This window comes from Lycium ferocissimum, chromosome 10, assembly GCF_029784015.1.
Source record: "Lycium ferocissimum isolate CSIRO_LF1 chromosome 10, AGI_CSIRO_Lferr_CH_V1, whole genome shotgun sequence".
NCBI lineage: Eukaryota > Viridiplantae > Streptophyta > Magnoliopsida > Solanales > Solanaceae > Lycium > Lycium ferocissimum.
This window is the reverse complement of record NC_081351.1, coordinates 10613958-10631198: the sequence shown is the minus strand read 5'-3', so window position 1 is coordinate 10631198 and position 17241 is coordinate 10613958. Positions and strand designations below refer to the sequence as shown.

The 17241-nt window shown below is 37.2% G+C and overlaps 2 protein-coding genes across 2 annotated transcripts in view; one reads left to right on the top strand and one right to left on the bottom strand.

Moving 5' to 3' along the window:
- Positions 1–405, bottom strand: part of LOC132032429 (small ribosomal subunit protein uS2c) — a 2226-nt gene extending 1821 nt beyond the window's left edge. The window contains exon 1 of the mRNA XM_059422054.1: positions 1–405. This exon is cut by the window's left edge and continues 1821 nt beyond it. Within this exon, the coding sequence (XP_059278037.1) occupies positions 1–55 (55 nt within the window). The 5' untranslated portion in view covers positions 56–405.
- A 13788-nt stretch (positions 406–14193) lies between these two features.
- Positions 14194–14836, top strand: LOC132034593 (protein MAIN-LIKE 2-like). Its single transcript, XM_059424988.1, has 2 exons — positions 14194–14697; positions 14762–14836. The coding sequence occupies exons 1-2, from the start codon at positions 14194–14196 to the stop codon at positions 14834–14836; spliced, it is 579 nt and encodes a 192-aa protein (XP_059280971.1).
- Positions 14837–17241: the final 2405 nt, after the last annotated feature.

The window sequence follows — 17241 nt, the reverse complement described above, 5'->3', positions numbered from 1 at the left end:
GAACTCCTGCCTCCATCATCTCTTCCAAATTTATGTTCCAATATCTTCTTGTCATTTCTCCCCACACCCTCCCCCTTTTTTTATTCTTTTTGAAAAAAAAAAAAAGAGACGAGGAACCCTGAACTGAAATAAATAATTGTTCCGATGGAACCTTCTCTTCTACCGTAGATTGGACGTAGATACACGACCCAAACCATTATTCTTTTCTATTCATTATTCTTTTTATTACCTTATTACCAAAGCAAATAACCATACGAAATGCAGATAGCGAAAGAGATGAATCCGTTGTTAGGAATCATTAAATCCTATAAATGATTGTTCGGGTATGTCGTGGAATTTTTTTGAAAGACAAGAATCAAATAATTTTCTGTGGTGGAACAAAATATCTCTCATCTCCCCCTCGAATAGATTCTTTATGGTAGTATAAAGTTGTGTGTTATTAGAGTTTATATGAGATTATTTTTTGAATCATGTCCATGAGATCAAGAGGTGTGCTAGACAAGTGTGATAGAATGCTATAACTATTGGACATAACTCTATTAACAAATTAATTAGCTATTGTTGTGTAATACCAACTGGTTCTACATCAAGCTGTTTGTTTAATCTTAAGAAGGCTAAAAATTGTGTCATTTGGGGATATGTTTTGAACCTGATTAATATGCCTAGATCTCATCTAGGTCATGCTTGTTTTAAAGAAATGTGCTATTTGTAGTTGTTAAAACCTGAGGTGGTTGTGCTTCTTAATTAAACATGTTTATATATGCTAGCCTAGTTTAGTTTGTTACGTTAAGTACATTAGTTATATGAGTCTTGGCTTAATCTGTCTTAATTAGGCATGCTTATATGTTAGTTCAGCTTGTTTGATTGATCATGTTTTATATGGTTGGTCTAGTTTAATCTGCGTAGTTAGAGATGCCTTATGTGTGGTTCAGCTAAGTTGATTGTCAGGGTGGTAATAACCTGATTTAGGCATTATTAATTTTAAAAATAGTTTAGTTGTCTTTGCATATTGTCCCCTTTAGTATGGTCTTGTTTGTAGCCTGATTTGGCTAACTAATAGATAAGGCCCTATACTTTGGCTAAATGTAATAATGGCACTAAAAATAGTTTAAGCCTATTAGTATTGAGTGTCCAGGCTACCTTGATCTTGTTACTGGCCTTACTGAGTTTAAGTATGGTTTGAACTGTTTAAAACTTGTTTAGTATCTCTGTTATTTGGTTAGCCCCTTATCTAGTTGGTCAGAAACCATGTTACAATTATTTGCTTTAGTTCTGTGTTTTGTCTAGTCTTCATGTATCTTTGCTAAACTTGAGTCTTTGCGGTTCATTGGTAGAATCTTTTTGTTAGAAAGGTATACTGGCCCATTTTAATTTAATCCTCTTGTCTGTTTATGCCTCTGTGTGATTTTGAATATAAAATGTGGTTCCTTGAAAGCTCTAAATTGTCCTCGTGAACTGTCTAACTATTCAAGCTTGTTAAAGGAGTTAGTTCCATTTTTTGTACAATTCTAAGTGTTTTGAATTAGTCATGAGTTTCATTTGGTATTATTTGGTCACTAGTCTATTTGTTTGGAAATTGTCAGGATAAATAAGTCGTATACATGATAATAAGGAACCTCAAGCAATCAACTAATCATTAGTAAACATGTTAAAGGATCGGCCCAGTACACTCTGTGAAATTGGATTTTAAATCATGCCTTTCTTTGTGGTTTGTTGCTATGTTTAAGGTAAGTATAAGTTAAGTCTGTTTTGAAGATCAATACTTGACATATGGTAACCAAAAAAAAAAAAAAAAAAACATGTCCCTTGATAACTGTATGTCATATTTTGGGAGGATAAAGACTTTGCCCATGTTAAGAAGGTCTTGTTTGTCTAAATAGTAACTGTAAGTTGGAAATATTGGCATTCCTTTTCTCTATGGAATCCTGGATGTATACTGGCTTGGTTTGTTATATGTGAATTGAGTGACAACCATGAAAATCCTACTTTTACCTGCTATGTGTCATTTATACTTGTGCCTTGAGCTGGGGATATGCCCCAATATACCAGGTATACACAGCTTGATGTGCCTCTGGTATACAAGGATTTGTATATTTAGTATAAGTGAGGTATATCACCCATATGAGTTAGGAATTTTTCTTTTGCCTTAACCAGTACTCAGTTGGGCCTGGTGATGTGGCGTGATTTTACACCACAATCGATGCTTTTCGGCTATAAGTTTTACTTGTTTTTAAGCAAGTCTATGTGATTTTACGTGGTTTTCATTATATTTCAGGTAATACGAGGTCCCTAGAGCCTAAGTGTGGAAAACAAGCGAAAAAGAGGAAAAAGAGTTGATCACTGGAAAAACTGGAGATTCTGGAAATTTTGTTGGAAATTTAGCCTACGTCTTCGGACAGGTATGTCACGCGTTCGCGTCCACGCACTTCAGTGTCTCTACGCGTTAGCGCGAGTGTGTCACGCGATCGCGCTGAAGAAGAGAAGTGGTGCTAACGTCATACACACGATCGCACTGCCACGTAGCGCGTTTGCACTACCACGTGGTGCGTTCGCACTGAAGGTCTTCAGGCCCAGTGAGCAGAACTTGGATTTTGATGATTTTTTCTATTCCAGTTCATTTAAAAGCCAACTGGGAGCATTGTAAAATTATCTTTGGCATAAAACACAAGTTTGGAGGCTAGGGTTCCTACGTATATTTTCTTTCTTTTATTCAAACCTTGTTTATGGGAATTTCTTGGTGACAATTGAGGTTGAAACTCTTGTTGTGCTTATTTATTGATCGACATTATTTTTAATCAAGTAAGTTATTGTTATTTTAAATATTCTTATTCTTCAACGTTTCTCAAGGGAATAGCTAACCCTAGGACTTGCCCATTTACTTTAGGACTCGCCCATTTACTTTGTTTGAAATTCGAAAAAGGAAGAACGGGGTTGGGATAGAATAATTAACATGAATTTGGGGCGTTAAACCCCATCTAATGGAAATTGACCTAGGAATAGGCGATACCACTTGTAGCCATAGTCGGGAGTTCTTAATGCTCCTAATTGCTTTAGGGATATTCAATTAGGTAGTCTAGTTAATCTTCGGGAGAAGTTAATTTAGAGTCATTATCTGAGGCTAATTAACATAATATTACCATTATCTGTAATTCGTGAAATATATTGGATCGTTACTTGAGAAGTATTTTCCTTTATTCCATTCTTGTGGTCATTGATCAATTTACTTGCTTTCTAGATTAGATTTAATATTTTCATATTTTATCAAAACCATATCTAAAAACCACCATTGATGCGTTCGGCCTAGCTATTGTTGGTGATAATTCCTAATCTGCTTAAATGCCTACATATTGTTTTCTATGGGATTCGACCCCAACCTTGTTGGGTTACTATATTTGACAACGTCCGCGTTATGCCAATAAAAGGTGTAATTTGAGCGTATCACTTGGTCTTTTACTTGTTCTAACATATTGGGCCTCCATTTGCTTTCCTCTGCTACTCTCTTTTATGACTGGAGTTTGGGCCTTCCACTTTCTTCATTTCTTTTAAGTTTCGGTCCAGTTGGGCCATATGTGTTCTGGGCCAGACCTTTGTGCCATGTTAATTTAATTGATTAAGTATGTGATTGTATATTGTGTGTTTGGATAATTGTATCTAGTTTCTTATTGTAAGTTTAGTATACAAATCTTGAACACTCCCTCTCTTACATACTATGAACTTAACACATAAATGGAGAGGCAAAATAGCACTCGGGGATTAAGCTTAAACCTTCCCTGGTGTCTGCCATGTCTGGGGTGGGTTCCTGGAAACCCCTTGAATCTTGTGCGGCATCAGGAACAAAAGGGTGAAAGCTTTCCTTTTTGGGCTGTTTCAGTATCTCCATGGGTGTGTAGATCAATGGTATATAGTTGATAGGTGTGTATACTTATTCGTGTGGCATTGCCTGTTTCTATTTAAGAAAATCACCCTATGGGCCTGTTTACTTTATTTCAGTTTTGGGCCTGCTTTCTGTGCTATTTCAGTCTATGTGGGCCTTAAGATCAGGGCCTACAGTTATTTGCATTCTGGGCTTGTTCTTTGCTGTTTCAGTCCATGTGGGTGTGTATGTTTAGTCGAGTTTCTATTTCATCAAATGTAGTAGATCTTTAGAATCATATGACTTATATGTATTTATTACACAAAGCTTTGCCTTCATTAAACCTCAGTTTAGTTGCTTTCTAATCCATATTTCCCTTTCTTCTTTGTTCGCATAAAACATCATTGTTTGGGCTGCATCCTTGCATGAAACTTGTTGGGCCAGAGGCCCAACTGCCTTCTTTTATCGAGTTCGATGGAGAAAAATGGAACCTAATATGTTGAAAGCACATTCATGGGTGAAAATGACACTGATGGGCTTGGGTAGGCCCATAAGTTGAAATTTACCTTGCTTCACTCCTACTTTGCATTATATATATCTTGCTTGTATATATGTTGTATATGTAAACAACACTTGTATATTGGAACCCCTATATATGCTAGAACTTAGGACAACGCTTAGAGTTTTAGGAAAGTCGCCTAAACATTTTTTCAAAGTTCGAATAACTTAAATCTTTGCATGAAATAGAACCTAATCCAATTTTTAACTAAGTTTAAAACTGGACTAGTGTTTTAAATAAGGGCAAAATGATTCCAAAATTGATTAAGTGGTAAAGGGGTTTGGGCCTTCTGCCCTTTTTGTGAAAAATTAGCATCTTGAAATAATTGGACTGTTTTGGGCCTTAAGCCCACTGATGAAACCGGACTGCTTACAGAAAAAATGAAATTCAAGAAGTAGCCTAATATTGTTTAAATGGTGGAATTATTTTATTTTTATAAAAACAACGCCCTAAATACTTTGAGAAAAATCTGGGGTTTTGGTAATGTTAAGGTTTTGATCTTGTTTGGGGATAAAAACGGACTGCTTTTTTTTTTTTTTTTTTTTTTTGACTTAAAAAGGATTTGGAGATTATTTGGGCCAAAGAATTGTGGACCAAGAGCAAAAAGAGACATTTGGGCCTAGAAGCCCAACACTAAATTTGGATCACTTGAACTTCTTACTTGGATACATTTCTGAAAAAGGACGTTGGGCCTGGAAGCTCAACATTACACGGACTGAAATAAGAGGAATATTTTTGGACCAAGATTGAGGTATGATGGACTTTGGACTTGGAATATGGTTTGACCTTTATGGGTCAGAAAATGATTAAACCGGACTTAACAAAACTTTCCTTTTTCTATATATATATATATATATATATATATATATATATATATATATATATATATATATATATATATATAGGAGAATACTCCATATTTTCTTATACAAAAAAAAAAAAAAAAAACCGTAAAAACTAAACTCATCTTATTAGGACTAGAATAGTAGTGACTCTACTTCAGAGAAATCGGGTGTGTCCTAGTCCTAGGAATAAAGTGAGTTGAACACTTACGTGGATTTTCAAACCCAAAAACCCCTTTTATAAGGGGACTTTTTGCTGATTTTTTCTCGAAATTATGATATGAACAAAAAATGACATTTTGCGGAAAGTTGAACATTTTTAAACAAATAAGTACATTAATCACATATTGAAGCTCGTAGGTCAACCATATTCTACGGATCTTTAATACTAGGGTGCGTAAAACCTTTTCTAGGGAATCACCAGAACCCTTATCTCGAACTTTGGTACCAAAAAGATTTCTCTCTTGCTTGAAAAATCTTTTACCGGTTTTCGTAGTTTCCTTTAATAAATTAGGTGGCGACTTTAAAATTACTAAAATCCTATTAGAGCACCAACAACCTCGTAGTAACTTTTATGCCTTAACCTGTGTAAAAGTGAACCGTAACAGTACCGATCCGCAATGCTGTATTAGACATGCTTTTGTACTTATAGATCGGGTAACCTAGGGCTCTGATACCAATTTGTCACGACCCAAATATGCTTAGCGTCCGGGCACCCACACCCGCTCCCCTGGTGGGCGAACCCTTCCCTTACCTAACATACAATCTATCAATGCGGAAGAATAATATAAATGCTAATAAGTCTCAAATATCATATAAGAGTAATAAGTGCGGAAATACATAATTTACCCAAGGCATCTGGTCTGTATCAGTACAAGAGCTACTACTCCCTACATAAGTCTAAACCAATAAGTACAAATATCTGAATATTGCCATACAAGTCTCATAACAAGATAAGAAATATTGTCCGGAAAGTAAAAGACAGATATAATGAGGAATGGAAACTCGGGCTACAGATCTGGCAGTGGCGCACCCTAAGTCTCCTCTGGAACTGCCTCGGGGTTCACTCACGAGGGCCTGGAGTGGATCCTATCTCAAACTCTACACCCCGAAAAGGAGTGTAACAAGGTAGCATCAGTACAAACAACACGTACTGAGTAGGCATAATAGGCCGACAACAATTAGTTAACATATATAAAGGAAGAGACTGAAGAATGGGCATGCTCACAATCAAGTATAGACATAACACATTTCAAGAATAAGAACTCAAGTACAAAAAGATCAAATAGCCGAATCATAGCCAATGGTGAAGAACCAAAACACAAATCTGCCAAGTTTCCCATAATTCCTCAGAACAACCACAAACACCAGCACAACCAACAAATTCGATCGATAGATGTAAAATGAGAGGATGATAATGAGTGCAATGCAATGCAATGATATGTAATTGCCAATGCAATGATCGTACACACATGCTTCAGGCGGAATACCTCCACGCCTCGATAGTCATGACCCATGGAGGACCCGCGAAGTCCATGTACCTCTTGCCGCGTCCAGCCCAATCTAATAAATATATATATAAATATATTGCGAAACGAGCAACCCGGTGCAATAGATGTTGCGGAATATGAAACCCGATTAAATATATGTATATATATGTTGCGGCGCGCAACCCAATCCAAGTATATGAGTATGCATGCATGAATGATATTAATGCCAATAAGAATCTATCAATACCAATCGTGCCAATCATGGACACATATCACAATATCACGAATAAATCACATCCTTCCTCTTTATAAGACAATACCCAATAAATGAGAGATAACAGTTTCACAATCATGATAAGACGACTAAGTATCAAGTCTAATATCACGCACGTGGCAACAAGCTAATAGATCACAACAAGGGGACAAGCCCACAGTCAAACAACAGTACCAACCTAGGTAATCCATCCCAACTTCATACCCGAGGGCGTAAAATGCTTTCTCTGACAATCACTAATTCTACATATGCTTTGCTAATGGAAGTCTAACCATAAGGTAAGCCGTAAGTTACCTGGTATCTGAGCAGGAGCCACAAACAATCAAATCTTCGCCTTGACTTTCCAGAGAGCCTCCAAGTACTCAAAGTCTATCCATCATCGAATTCTAAGTTAGAAATTAAAAAACAAAACAATGATACCCATATTGCTATACTTCGCTCAAATCCGAATCAACTATGGAAAAGGGGGGAAATGGGCCCATAAGGGTAAAACGGAAATCTCAAGGGCGAAATTGGTAATTCAACGTTCTAGAAGTTCAATTCTACTCTTCAATTGCTAAATTACCTCAATAATAGATCAATTTCACCATTCAAGTCAAAATCCCCAAATTGGGTATAAACCCTACTTTCAATCTTTCAACTCATCAACACAAATGGAAGATTCAAGCCTATTAGTCACTAATTTATCCAATTCCATGCTTAGATTAGTCAAATCCACCAACAAATCTCATTTAGAAAGGCTAAAACTCAAATAATTAAAGGAACATCAAAATCTATCTTCCTTCTTAAGTTCTGTTGATTTTCTATCAAGGATTCATGCTTAAGGAAAGTAAATGAATGAAATCTAGGTTAGAGAACTTACCCTCAAGAGAAATCTAGTTGAAACCTCCTCAAATTGCCTCAGAGGTGCTTAGGAACAATAAATGAAGGGATAGGAAATGAAGGGTTTTAACTAGGCAATAAATAGGATTCTGGTCCCCGACGCTCGCTACAACGGTTGGCCGCCTACTGCAGCTGGCTCGCCACAGCGGCCATCCTCTTGCTATCACAAGTCCGCCACAATGGATCCCCATCAGCTGTGGTGACTCACCATGAACTCCTCACACTCGCCATAATGGCCAATCCTCGCTACAGCGGGACCGCTACTGAGCAAATGATGCCGCTACGGTGGACACTAAACACCAGAATAATCCTAGTTTTTCACAAACTCAATCCCAAATCAAACAATCACCCGAGAACTCCCAGATACAAACCAAACATGCAATCATACATAAAAATACACTACGGACTCACTCGTAGTCTCGGAACCTCCAACGGAGGTCTAATTGACCAGGTCAACACCCAATGGCCTAAGACCAACTTTCCAACCAATAACCCAAAACGCTCCTGAGTGTCTAGAAAACCGAACTGAACATCCCACCAAGTCATAATCGATCATCCAAACCACTCGGAATTGACAGATTTTTGCAAAAAGTCTGTTTACCCAAAAATCAACTATTGGTCAAACGTTTTCACTTTAAGGCTCTATTTCACATAAGTCATCATAAAACTCGCCTGACTACCTCAGGAAACGTATCACCCATCCCCGCGGATCAAAATCATACTAACAAGGCTCAGGGAAGGGTCAACGAGGGTAAATGGGTCGAAAGTGCAATAACGACCAAACGGGTCGTTACAAAAATGTTTTTAGTATAAAAAGTAAGCAATTTTCTTTCTTTCTTTTTTTTTCAATTTTTTTTTATTTTTTCTTTATAAACTACAGTATTATCTAAGCGAAAATAAAATCATAAAATTCAATATTAATTAAAAAAAAAAATTGGAGCCTTAAGTTTTTGGGGCATAGGCTTCACTAGAGTCCACTATGAGCCACCCCTGAAAAAAGTCACATGAACAGTCATGTAATCATTCTCCATTGGCATAGGGAAATATTTCCTCATGAAGCAGTTTAGAGGGCAGGGTTGCTTCGCTCTACTGCAGAACGGTCAATCTGCTATCTTTCTTTAGTGATGTGATTCTTGAGCTCTGATACAGAACAAAGTTCCTGATAGAATTTAAAAAAGACGGCAATGTGGAATAACAACAAAGCGGAGAAGGAGGTTCTTGAGAGAAGTCTGCAATGTAGAAAAATAGCAGAGTGGAGGAATTTTGAAAGGATGACTTTTGTTTATTATATAGATTCTTGCTCTTGCTGTTGTGCAATGTAAAAGAGGGGAGAATTTTTTTTACTTGGCGAATCTGTTATTTCAGTTGAGTGAATCAGTTATAAGGTCCATCTTGAACACTGAGGCAAGTTATGACCTGTTTTACTCGATGGGCCAACAAATGTCCAACTTGTCTAAGTACTATAATGTTAATCCACTACATTTTAATAAAGGAAAAAGGACACTATGTGACTGTTGGGAATATATAAGAGAAACTTTAGCCCTAAATATTCCTAAGTACTAGAATTGGACTCTTTGAGTAAATTAATGCCAATACCTAGCCACTTCTCTCTCTCCAATATTAGTACTTGGTGCGGTGTTCTCTCTTCGCTCCTCCTCCTTCATACGCCCCTGCCAGCGTTGAACTTTCTCAATGTTTATATGCAAGTTAATTCTTTTATATTCCATTTATATCCACATGTCCACTACAAATTTTTTTGTTTCCTTAATAACTGTGTGTACACACCACTTATGGTGTATATTTATGTCAGTCTGTGCCTTCCACTTCAATTCCAATTACCATAGGCTAACTCTTGTAAAGTATTGTGATTGTTGCCATAGATTTTCTATTCTCTTATTCTTCTTTGATTCACTTCTTTATGACCGTCCACCGATGGCCCTCCGAAACCATAGTTGGCTCACAAGTTGAATTGCTGGAGGACATGATCTTCAAACTCCTCCGGCCAGATCTGTGTCGCTTGGGTTTTGCTGCTTCATCGGAGAACTTTTGCCGTAGTTCATGTAAACATCATTAAATCATCAGATCTATAGTCTTTTGGTACAGAACTGGCAGGGTAAACTTTTCCGGCGGTCTCTATTTTTCTCTGATAATCCTTGGCTGTGTGTAAATAGTGTATAATAACCATATAATATGTGTATAATTAGTGTGTATACATTATACATTGATTATACGTTTATTATACGCAAATTATACAGAAAAATGTACATAATGTCATAATGTCTGTATATATTGTATAAAAAGTGTATATGGGAAGTGTATAATAATTATATAACAAATGTGTACACATATATACAACAATGATATATTTTCTATACACATCTTTGTAGGGAATGATACAGTTTCTATACGTATGATACATTTTTATATACATATACAGTAGTGATACATATTATATACAACAATGATACTGTTTCTATACATATGCTAAAATAAGTTTAAACAAGGCTACAAAATGAAATTATTTTAAAAAGAAAAAATGTCTATTAAGCTTCTTGAGCCATCTTGTTGTCAATAGTTTCACCAGATGACCATTTATATCTTCGTCCCTTTAATAAAACTCATGGACCATCATGCTGGTTGCATCAAATTATGGGCTATTCCTTTAAGAATTCAATGAATAGCTTGGAAGAGTTCTACGGTTCAACCAAAATTGTTGGTTCACTATAATAGTTAATTGTTGTTGTGACTTGTGAGTTTATTTTAGGGGAATTTTCATAAATAGAACTATTTATGTCCCTAATAATAAATGGTGGACATATTATTGAATTTTCAAAACATAGCAATACACACACGCATACACTAGCGTGCATATATACATGCATAGTCTGCATACATACATTACATGCACCGCATACACTAGCGTGCATATATACATACATAGTCTGCATACATACATTACATGCACGCATGCATGCATACATACAATAAAAATCTGCTATAAAATGAAAATATAGCTATTTTTGTAATAATTTAAACGTATTACTGAAATATCATTAGTGGGCTTGAATCGTTATATCCCATAAATTTTCCTTTATATTTTACATTTTTTTGCGCGGATTGCCCTTCTTTTGGGGTGGTCTTTAAATTTTTGCCCCTCATATTTGTGGTCTTTAAATTATGCCCCTCATATTCTTTTGGTCTTTAATTTTTGCCCTTCGTATTGCAACTGCGAGCGTTCACGCAAAATCACGAGGTTACGAGTTCGAACCCCCGCTCAACATAAATTAAAAAAAAAAATTGCAAGGCAAGGTTTGGGTCGCGTGTATGCGGACCCCGTATATACTTGTTAAGGAAATACAAATTTATGTCGGACCGGCATACTATGCCTTATGGGCGGACTTGGCATAAGTATGCGGGTCCGAAAATAACTTTGTAATTCCTTAACAAGTTTATGCGTGGGGGCATACTTTTTAATGACTTTTATGCGGACCCCGCCATAAATTTGTGAAGGAATTACCAAAGTTATGCGGACCGGCATACTTATGCAAGTCTACCCATAAGGCGCCGTATGCGGGTCCGCAAAAGTTTGGTAATTCCTTAACAAGTTTATGCGGTGGGGCAGCATACTTTTAATGGGAAAACTTTTATGCCGGACCGGCATAAACTTGTGAAGAATTACAAAGTTATCTGCGGACCGAGCATACTTATGCCAAGTACGCCCCATACAAGGCATAAGTATGCGGGATCGGCATAACTTTGGTAATTCCTTCTGTATGCCGGTAGGGGCATAGCGAAATTTAAACTTTTGCCTTGCGAATTTTTTTTTAAAATTTTTACGTGTGGGGGTTCGAACACAGGAACCCATGGGGTTTAAGCCGAAGGGCAAAATTTAAAGATTTCAAATATGAGGGGCAAAATTTAAAGACCACCCCAAAAGAAGGGCAATTCGCGTACTTATGGTATAGCGAAACTTTACACTATTAGTACATTAAAGTTAAAGTTTTGTCTTTAAGACTTAATTTATACACATTGATATCCACATGATTTTTGCATTATCAGAATACTTTAACATAGGTTATCACATGTTAGTTGCTCTATTTTATAGGTCATTATATCATATTTATGTGAATAGTTACACGTTGTCGTGGGTTTATTTTACCTAATACGTAAAACAAATTTACATTGTCAACGCATATATATATCGAAGTTAAACTCTTATCCCTAATAAATATATAGGGGTCTTGAGGTTAGAGGGATTGAGACAGTCAAGACTCAATGGTCCCAGAAATAATTAATGAAAATGTCCTTCCTATGTTCACAAGCTCTCCTGAATTTAGGATTTTACAATCTATTGAACTCACACCATTTATTTTTCTATTTATAATATTTAAAATTTAACTGATTAATTTAGATTAACATGTAGATACCATTAAAGGAAGCGTTCCCCACTCTAGATTTAAACCCGAAATCTTTAATCTAAGGTGGAGGAATTCTATCCGTTTCATGTAATCTACATCATCTATTTGATTTCACTTAAGTTCTCCTATCCTTTTCATTTCCCGTTTATCTACAACTCTATCCACCTTAAAAATAATAATCTAGATAGAAAGTTAAAAATGTTACTACTAGTATGCTGGCATAGGTCAATGATTAAAAATAGTGAGTGGCTCAACCTCCACTTTGCGTTGTTCTATTCCTAGACATAAAAAGTTGTTGTGGTACATTTTCACACTTATTTGTTTAGGTAGGATATCATTTTCAATGGGGATAACCTGCAATAATGCAAATTAAATTTTTTTTTTTTTTCGATGTAACTAGTCTACAATTCGAGTCCGCAACTTAAATAACCCAAAAAGTGTCAAAAGGTACCAAAATACCCCACTAAAAAAAAGTTACCAAAATGCCTTTTAAGCACTAAATTAGTGCGCAATACTTCTTTAATATCGTCCCCACCATCTTCCCCAGCCCGACAGTCCCCACCATTTAAAAAAAAAAAAAAAAAAAAAAAAAAGAAGAAGAAGAAGAGACGAACCTTCAAATTTCAGTGGTCCCCACCTTTTAAAAACATCATTTTCGTGTTATTTTTTAATCCAAAAGTCAATATTCTTAGATATTTAAGCGAACGTAAGTTTGAAAAGCCTTTGATTTGAATAAAAGCGACGTGAACTCGATTTCAAAAACTAAAAACCACCTTCAATCTAGGTATTTCACTACGAATTTTGTATTACATTGTTAAATATATTACTATCCTAAGCATGATTGTTGTGTAATAGTTGCGGATTACGAAAAAAAAAATATTGCACACTTTCTTTGTGAGAAAATGGGCAGTCCACTGCCCCTTTTTTTCGTTTTTTTTTAAAATTTTTTATTAATTAATTGTTAATTATTTGTTAGGTAGTTGTTTATTTGTTGATTATTTATTTCGTATTTCTTAATTGTCGGATTAGGTAATTGTTTATTAATTAGTTATTAAATATTTGTTAATAGTTTCATTAATTAATTGTTTATTTGTTAATTATTTGCTAGCTAATTTTTAATTGTATGATAATGGATTGTTAATCTTTATATTTTTATTTATGAAATATTTGTTAATTTAGGATTGAACATCCTTTGTTTAGGTTTGAACATCCTTAGTTAAACCTTAATATCCTTAAGATTATATTTGTTAGTTAATTGTATTTAATCCTTAGGTTAGGTTTGAACATCCTTAGTTTAAGATTTAAAATAGCATTAATGTAATATTAGTTAATTAATTGTAGTTAGTATAATAATTAATTAAAATTAGTAATTCGCAAATTTAGATAGTTAATATAATTTCCCGTTAAAGTCTTAGTTAGTTAGTATAATTGAACATCCTTAGGTTAGGTTTGAACATCCGTAGTTTAAGATTTAAAATAGCATTAATATAATATTAGTAAGTTAATTGTAGTTAGTATAATAATTAATTAACAATTATTAATTCGCAAATTTAGATGGTTAATATAATTTTTCATTAAAGTCTTAGTTAGTTAGTATAATTGAACATCCTTAGTTTAGGTCTGAACATCTTTAGTTTAGGATTGAACATCCTTAGTATAATTTTTCGATAAAAGATTACATAATTAATATTACATGTTAATGATTAATTAAAAATGTGTAAAACAGATACGACACCTCCATGGATCCCGCCCCCTTCATCCGGGGCCCTTCGAGCCGAAGGTACTTTATCTACAACAACAGAATAGGTCCCAGCTAGTATGGGATTCGGATGTAGATCCCACCCGCTTGGTCCGTCCTAGGTTTATGGAACAAGCATGGGATATTTTAGCAGTTCAGCCCCCACATCCTCGTGTCTTAGAGATACTATATCAGGGCGGTATCTATATTATGACAGGGCTCTTGTGACAGCCATGATTGAGCTATGGCGACTGGAGACCCATACATTTCATCTCCGCACTGGTAAGGCCACTATCACCCTTCCCGACGTAGAGGTCCTTTACGGTCTCCAAGTCGATGGACGCGCTTTTTATATTGAGGAGCCGCATCAGATGCCATCGTATCGGCAGGAGTTGACTAGGCTCACTGCTTTTGTGCCGGAGCCGCATGTTATATGGGGACAGAGTCGGCTGTCGATGCATTCCCTCTTCGCTCACTTGCGCCTCGTAGACATGCAACATCCGATTACAGAGGACACACCTCAGGTTGATGTTGACCGACGTGCTCGTCTGTATCTTCTCGTCATATTCGGGGGCATCCTGTTCCCGAACACATCGGGTTCCCATATGAGCTTGAGGTATTTGCCCTTTCTGGAGCATCTGGTGAGTTGAGATGTTACAATTGGGGCACTGCTGTTCTGGCTTTCATGTATCGTGAATTTTGTAGAGCATCTATAGGCGCGAGGACCGATGTCGCTGCATTTTACCCGCTCCTCCAGGTACTATATTTAAGTGTGTGTAATTTTATTCTAAATATAGCTTTTTGAAATGACGACTAATATATTTTTTTTTAATGACCCTTTCAGATATGAGTGTGGACTAGGATGAGACATTTTCAGCCTATAGCTGCTGACCCTCCACTCGACTATATTGATGAGGCGATGCCTTACGCGCGGAGATGGATGAGAGAAGGCATTATCCGATATGTGGATATGCACCACAGTATTCTCCCGTTCAGGGATCAGCTGGATCGTATGACGTCGGATGGTAAGTTTTTTTGATTTAACATTAGTATGTTATTATTATTTTTTATGATTTTAGTCCTTTATTGTTAACTAATTCAATTATTTTTACAGGCTTTTGTATGGACACCGTATGATCAGATTTTGGATCAACTGCCAGCATTTTGTAGGGCAGGTGATCCCTCGTGGAGGTCGCGGTGTCCGTTCATACATATGGACATTGTTGAGGATCACGCGATCAACCGCATCTTACGACAGTTCGGCTATGTACAGAATTTACCTGAGCAAGCTACTTGGGAGCACGACCATTTTACGCGGGACGAGCGCACGGCCGTCACTGATACATAGTGGGCCTTTTTGAAGCTCCAAGTCCACCGTTGGGATCAGCGGGTGGGGACGCTAGCGATGGTCGGACATGCGACTCCGTTCTAGACATACATGCAGTGGTACACGCGGATCACTCGCAGCTTGATTGGCAACCCCGCGAGGCCTCGTGCAGATGGCCGAGGATATGCAGCTCTCACAGGACAGTATGAGGCGTTGGTAAGTTTTATTAGTCTTAAACTTAATTAATCGTTTTATGTATTACGTTACAAATTTCTTCAATCATTAATATTTGCAAACAAATGCAGCTATGGACCGTTCAGAGGATGCGCTGAGAGAGCTTGGACCATATGGATGCTCCTGAGACAGCGGAATATGCAGGGGGGATGGTTCAGCTAGCCGAGGGTGGTATGCAGCAGGCGCAAGAGCTCGAACATGTCGACGAACCTGTTCTAGAGGTCCCGCATCAGGCAGCTGGCGGTCGTGATCGTGGTCGTGGTCATACCAGAGGGGCTGGTGGCCGAGAGGGTAGGGCCAGAGGGGTTAGTGGCTGAGGTAGTAGCGCCAGAGGGGCTGGTGGCCTAGAGGGTAGGGCCAGAGGGGGTTGTGGTCTAGTAGATGAGCCTGACGACTATACAACAATTTCAACTCTAGCCCAGCAGCCTCCGTCGACTTCAGAGATCCCGTAGACTTCTTACCGGCAGTCGACCTCAGGGCATCCGTCGACACCTGTATATACGCCGGATTTATGTTCAGATCACATGTTCTGGCCATCGCCTGCACAGCCGCTAGTTCATCATCCACAGGGTGAGCGGCCAGCTCGTGATCTACAAGGTGGCACAGAGCTGGACTTCAATTACTTATTCGAGGAGTTCGACATGTCTCCTGCTCCAGGGCCCGCTCAGGAGACCACTGAGGAACCATCTCAGGAGCTCTCTCGCTAGCTGTCTCAGGAGCCCGTTGACACGCAGGTTTGATTTTTTTACAATTAAGTAATGTATTAAATTAATTGTTTATATGTTATTTTATGTTTAGTTTAGCATAAAACTAAACTATATTGTTTATATGTTATTTCAGGTTCATTCTTCTGGGCCTATGAACCCGTCTCCTACTCCGGCACCATCTATATCTCTGGCTCCGAGGCCCACTCAGGAGACCGCTAAGGAGCCAGCTCATGAGCCCTCTAGCCAGCCATCTCAGGAGCCCGTCGACACACAGGTTTGATTTTTTACAATAAAATAATGTATTTATTAATTGTTTATATGTTATTCCATGTTTAGTTTAACATAAATCTAAACTAAATTGTTTATATGTTATTTCAGGTTCATTCTTCTGCGCCTGTGGACCTGTCTCCTGTTGAGATTGAGTCATCTCTCGAGGCTCACATTTCGACCACCGTCGTCTCCCATAGGAAGCATGTTTTGAATAAGCCCCCTAGGAAGGAAACACGGGATGATCATGCCATAGAGCGTGTACAGATTAAGAGGAAGAGGGGGGATGGAGATGATGGTGAGGGTGGTGGGGCTCGCCTTAGGCCTAAGGTTATTCTAAAGGCTCCCACATGTGGGACCTCGGGGGATGGAGATTGTGTATTTGTAAATAAAATGTACATTTTATGTTAATATATATATATATATATATATATATATATATATATTTTGGTATTATTTTCTTAATGATAATTAGTTATCTTAGTTTTTATTGTCGTTTAATAATAACTAGTGCGACGTCTTAAATTAATCAAAACCCTATAAAATAAAACACTTAAACCTAAAGATAACAAGTTTCCAGACAAACAAAACTTACTTCGGGGCACTTTACAACCCCTAAAACGAAGATCCAAACGTATATGTATACTTGA